General features: G+C 39.7%; 1 protein-coding gene across 1 annotated transcript; it reads right to left on the bottom strand.

Annotated features, from left to right (window-relative positions):
* Nucleotides 1–313: 313 nt before the first annotated feature.
* On the bottom strand, nucleotides 314–3,719 carry SARC_04877 (hypothetical protein; the record flags this gene model as incomplete). The annotated part of the gene is made up of 3 exons (XM_014301280.1): nucleotides 3,200–3,719; nucleotides 1,176–1,271; nucleotides 314–471 (listed from the first exon to the last, which is right to left on the bottom strand). The coding sequence occupies exons 1-3, from the start codon at nucleotides 3,420–3,422 to the stop codon at nucleotides 314–316; spliced, it is 477 nt and encodes a 158-aa protein (XP_014156755.1). The 5' UTR covers nucleotides 3,423–3,719.
* Nucleotides 3,720–6,598: the final 2,879 nt, after the last annotated feature.

Here is a 6,598-nt window from a genome sequence, read left to right as displayed (position 1 = left end):
ATATACATACACACACACATATATATATATATATATATATATAGATAGAAATTGATATAGATATAGATATATAGGTATATATGTAGCGATGAATGAGTGATGTCGTCTGAGAATCACGTGTCCAACAACTAAGAGCAAGGTATTACCTGCTGCTGATATAACCTGAAGCGAGTATATAAGATACCTATGTTGTTGATGACCTACTTATAGTGAATATATCAGCTGCTTAATCTGTGGGTAACATACTTGTAGTTAACTTGCAGTTAATATACAAGCGGTTTAGTTGGTAACGTGCCTGTAGTTGATATATAGGCTACAACTTTGTTTGTAACTTACTTGTAGTTAATATATAAGCTGCCGGGCTGGCTGCTTCAGGTGCATATATCTTCCGTAATGATTGTACCAGCGACAGTCCGAAGGAGGAGTTCTCCAATTGGCCGGCATAAAATAAATCCGTCGATATGCTTACCCCTGTAGAATGTATAGAATGTAGAAGTGGGATGTAAGCGCTGCCCATTAATCTTCCGCGTTTCACAACCTGTCATGCCAAATCTACTTCGAACAATAAGCACGGACGCAAGACTTCACACAAATATCACACACACACACCACTGAATCTCATGCATCCCGATTTACACACAATAACCATTCCACTACCTGCCTATATTACCCATTATACACACCATCACCAATTTTACTACATACTGATGCTATTCAATTTGCACACAGTATCCATTCCTACACACCTATATTACCCAATACACACACCATCACGCATTCTACTACATACTGATGCGTTTCAATTTACACACAATAACCATTCCACTACCTACCTATATTACCCATTATACACACCATCACCCATTTTACTACATACTGATATTATTCATTTGCACACAGTAGTCATTCCTACACACCTATATTACCCAATACACACACCATCACGCATTCTACTACATACTGATGCGTTTCAATTTGCACACAATTATCATTCCACTACCTACCTATATTACCCATTATACACACCATCACCCATTTTACTACATACAGATGTTATTCATTTGCACACAGTAGTCATTCCTACACACCTATATTACCCAAAACACACACCATCACGCATTCTACTACACACTGATGCGTTTCAATTTACACACTAAAGCCATTACAATACATACCTATACCCTCCAAGCTACAAATCTCATCGACACTGGCGAGGTCGTTGGTGGTGCGCTTCAGATCTGACGCCATCCACCGACTGTGAAACACCACCCCTATTTAAATGGCAGGCGCACCAGAAATTGGACATAAATACGGACTGAGGTCAGGCCAATAGTATGTATGGCTGGTCCTGATTTGTATCGGCAGCAGTGTTGGTATTGGGGCTATCAGTGGTCAATATGTTTGCAAGATCAGCGGTAATCGTTATGAGTATTGAGAATGCATACGAACGGAATACTAGTGGTTGGTATGGGTTGCTGGTGTTACTTGCATACACTCGGCCATATTCGTACTAACAGAATATACGTACTAACAGAATATACGAACAGGGTACTAGTGATGACTGTGGTTACTAGTACTTCCTTATATAGTCAGCAGTACTCATGTAGGGCACGCACACTGGCTTGGGTCCCTTCGAAATCGCAGTTAAAGAGTGATGACACGGCTGATCATAATATCATTATCATTAACAATAACATTAACATTAAATTATATATATATATATATATATAGAAACTGGACAATAAATAGTTATCAAGCATAAAAACCAAATAATCGTAGAGCATCTCGCTCCCAACCCGGTTGATAGATATATGTATAACTTCACCCGCGTGTAGAAATAGATGAACAATCCACAATGCTGCCAGTTCACCCGATGTCTCGAGCACACATGATTGTGGATAGACACCTTGCTAAAAAGAACGCAACTTAATACGGAACCTGAACGCGAAAGCAGTACTAATGCACAGGAGAGGGCACCTGCCCCTGGATACTGACATATACTTGAGATGTCTATCGAGAACCCATCCTCATATTCACAGGCGCAGGAGATTGTCTACATAAAGTGTTTTTTGTGTGCGGAGGGTGTGACAGTAAGGTGCGTGGTCGACTACAGAGCTTCAACATGCATTGGTATCTATTTTGGATTCAGCTAGGTTTGCTGATATTTGAAGAGAAAGCGTACACGCACATACGGAAAAGCACAAAACATGAATATGATCTATTATCAAATAACAATACATGGATAAGTTCTAATATCAAATAACTATACATGGATATGTTCAATGTTGTTCAAAAGCATGAAATAATTAAAATCAAATATAGTTCAATAACTCTATATTTAGTCCTCCCAAGCCGTCAAACGTATCTAGGCAACAATTGCACCCATTCCACGGCCCACATGTAGTACTAATCACTCGCAGCAGCAATCGGTCAGCACCACAGTGCATCGCTCACGAGGTGTGCATTCTGAATGACATAAATACATATAGCGCTGCATGCTCTTGCGAGTGTGTACTTGATATTGAATGATATTGTACGACAAAAATCAGTTATAATATATGACAGAGAAGAGCTTGTACTAAGCATATCCGTAGAGACTTATTCCGATCCCAGCACTAAGGACAAGTTTGGTTCTTTAATTCCTTAGGTAATCTTAGCGACTATATTAAGTACATGTCAGCTAGCTAGCACCGTTTAGATACACGGAACAATTTGCATATCTCAGTCACTATAAGTCTGCCATCACATACACAACTCTATACACACAACTATATATCGGTGCGCAAAAGCAAACCAAAGACGTGAACTGAGCACAAAATCACTGCTTCAGATGTTTCACGCTCGCATCTCGCCGAGGCGGATTCAACCGTTAAATTGGAATAAGTGATAATAGATAAATGAAATCAAAAGATGAGATTCGCTGAATACTCCGAATTGTCACAGAATAACTCGTTGTGGTTTGACAGCTTTCTAAAGATCTAGAGTCGGTAAATTACAAATGAAGATAGTATGTTCTTTTTTTTTGCTGAATTTACTTCATAATACCCACTATAGTAGCACAGTACATCAATCTGCAGAATCACAGATGGAGATACGATTTGCCGGTTTAGTAAACTTCCCCTTACCCACTACGTCAACACAGTACACCATTGCGTGCAACTACACGAAAGCACACCGCACACAGCATGCACAGCCACACCTTCGCCGATGAGCCGCATGCATTCATCGTCATTCTTCACAAACAGCAACCCGCTGCCTCTAAGTTGTAAGAACCGTCTCGCAGCAACACATGCGATGGCGGCACACGGATTATCAGATCCCAGGTACTCTGTTTGGTTAACACTGTATTGTGTTACTTCCGCTGGTCTTTCTTCTGGTACAGTCATACCTGCGGCCCCAGCTGTCCCCCCTATCAATGCCATTATTCTTCCTTTCGAAAGCGTGCGTGCGTGTGTGTCTATAATACTCAGTTATGCTAGTCCGGTATTTTACGCCTTTGTTGTGAGGGTGTGATCCACATGAAGGTGTGCACCGGATGTTAACGAGGTCACATTCGCGAAGTTTAATATACAAGTATTTCAGATATGCTAATATTGCTGGGGAGTATACTTCGTTATTGCATACTGTTATAACTATTACGTGTGTATCGCAAAAGTGAGCGCTTACTTCAGATATGATATTTGTTTACAGTATGTATTTTACTATTTGGAAGGTGTACCGCATATAAATCACAAAAGTAACAAGGTGTCTTATGTATGTATGAAGTATTATTTTATAGTGATATAATGGTATTTATTTTTAGTATGTATTTGGAAGCTCGCAAGAGCACGGATCGCCCCTATTGAATATTGATAAATAAATACCAGAGACTGGAGAGATAACCGGTCATCCGGATAAGTAAATATAATAATAAAGTAGCCGTTGTTCCTATTTTTTTAAACGTCTTTTTTTTTGTACCCATGCAGCAAACGTTGAACGCAAACGAGGAACTGATTATTTAATACGTTTTAACGCAAAATAAATAAATAAGTCGCTCATACGAGTATCCATATGAAATTCCGATGGTACTAATAAAGCAAAAACGTTTTTAAACTGACACAAGAATGAAAAACCATGACCCTTTTGAAGGACTGGGGCGACTGGGGCGCTGGGCTGAGCCTCTGAGGCCCTAATCTAATGAACACGGCTGGGAGTGGGGAGTGGGAAGTGGGGCCCAGCCCTGAGTCCCTGAGTCCTTGGACCTTGAGTCCCTGACTCACCCCAGAGAGAGGTAAACAACTGGAAAGAGTCCCATGCAATATTTGTTTTGTGTCCTTTTTCAGGAATCCCCCTAGGGAGGACTAATAAAGTCTTCAGAAGTTCCGGGCATCAGTCTTCAGGGTTTCAGCCCGTTCAGTCGATCACTATTTACGTTGTCGTCCAGGCCTTCAACCTTTTCGGCTTTTAAGTCTTCACTCCTTCGACCTTCAGCCTTTAAAAAAGCTCAGGCTTCACTCCAGGTCAATTAATGTGTAAATTTTTAAAATTAGACTTTTTGTACCAAAATTTAAAAGAGTAGAGGACAAAATTTCGAAAACAAAACATGGCCTTTTTACTAGTAGAGGGTCATGAACAAAAACCAATATATATTTACTATATTTAAAAAAAAATGGAAGGTCTGTTTGGGCCAGTCCTAAATTCCAGCACGTGGGTGCAGGTTGCTTATGAGAAATCTGTCCACTGCTCGAATCACCATTTACTTTAAATGCCTGTGTGGAGTTGTGGAGCGTGGAGTGTGGACTGTGGACTGTGGAGCACAGCTAATAAAAATACCACGCGGTTATTTAGCCGGTGCCCGGTGACCTTCGAGATTCGAGAACGAGTGAACGACAGAAGATTCCTTTATTTATTTTTTTGCAGCAAAATATTTCTTTGAATATGCCGGCAATGCCGGATCACACGTGTGTGTAATGGGTTCAATAAATATGTACACTTCTGCGAATGCTAACACTTGCGACTGAAATCATATTCATACATACACAATGTCTTTCACTATTAGTCTGCAATTACGGGTCCCTAAATTAAAGTCAACCCGGAACTAAAGCGGCAAGAAGGTGCCCGGCGGCGCGTACAGGGAAGCCGGGAGGCAGAGATCAGCCCAAACTTGCCGCGTAACGCTGTACATTCTGGACAATCGACACTTCTTCAAATAGCCACAATATCCTCTTCAACTACTACAGTACTATTTCAATCTAATTGAGATTTTATTTAGGTTGGTTGGTTCAGTCATTTACGTAGATGCTGCACACTCATACCACAACAATAGCCGCTCAACACTTAGATCAGACAAAGGTCTGCTTAACATCAATAGACAGAATCAGCTCGTTGAAGTGTACGCACAGGGGTGAGCTTAAAGCGTGCGCAAAATGCCTAGAGTAGTTCAATTAAACACAATTTCATCAATTCAAGCTACTTGAAGTATCTTGACCTCGAACTCCAGAAAATGACACAGACACGCAGTTGGAAGACAGCCCCGCAACTCAAGGACCATCTTCGGACCCTGTGTGCAATAAGTACGTCCAATTTGTCAATAACACGGTGATCAAATTGTAGGCATACTATGCACAGTCGACGGACGATATAATTGAACTACGAGCATTGTTCTATAAATTTAGAAAATAAGTACAGGCACGGAAACAAAATTGTTTGATACTAAATATGCATTCATGGTTCATAAATCTGTACAACAATAAACCTATGAAGAGCTGCGATTAAAAAATGCTCGTGATGAGTGGATTTTATTCAGATAGAATACTTGTATGAGAAAGGATGTCACGATCCTGAGATAAACAGGCTACACATCAAGTGCATAGGGTAAATTTTCCAAGCAGTCAGCCAATATGTTTGCAAACGATCTCTTTGAAAGCAGCAATGTGGTCAGAATACAAGTACTTAGGTTTTAGTTGTTTATTTTAGTTTTTATAGTTGTTACAGTTTATCAGAATAATCTGATAAACTTGGTTTTTGCTGACTATTACAGCAAATGACTTATGACTCACTTTTAGAGTCACCAAGGACTCAACATGGGCAACGCAGCACATACAGATAAGTGTTTGAACGTTATATCGATTTTAAGTCAGGTTAATGTTATGTGTGTGGTTGAAACCTGGCAGAACACCACATTTTTTAATCATGTACGCTCGAACACACACTACCATATCATACACCACACTACATTGTATCATACATACTTGCCATTTTTGAAATAAATAATATTATCTCTAATGATACAATTACTAATAAATGAACAACGTCTCCCTCTATACGGAGGGAGAATGTTGAGATAAAGTTATCTAGCGTACACATACTACATTTTTGTAAACTTCGATGGAAATTACTAGGTTTCAAACTATATTAAACTAAAATACAATTTAGTCAGTTAGGATTTAGCAGTGGTAGCTTGTGTAAGAAGGATCGGGACTGCCTCTTGTTAAGAGCCTAAATATCCTCGATCACACATGGCGTACCTCTAGCTGTTCTTTATTGAATAATTTTCACTATAAGTACTAAGTGTTCATGATCACATACCTAATTTGTAGATAGACATAATAACGTAAAT

The sequence above is a fragment of the Sphaeroforma arctica genome, assembly GCF_001186125.1.
Source record: "Sphaeroforma arctica JP610 unplaced genomic scaffold supercont1.290, whole genome shotgun sequence".
Classification (NCBI taxonomy): domain Eukaryota; class Ichthyosporea; order Ichthyophonida; genus Sphaeroforma; species Sphaeroforma arctica.
The sequence above is the reverse complement of the archived record's forward strand: the minus strand, read 5'-3'. Positions and strand labels throughout refer to the sequence as shown.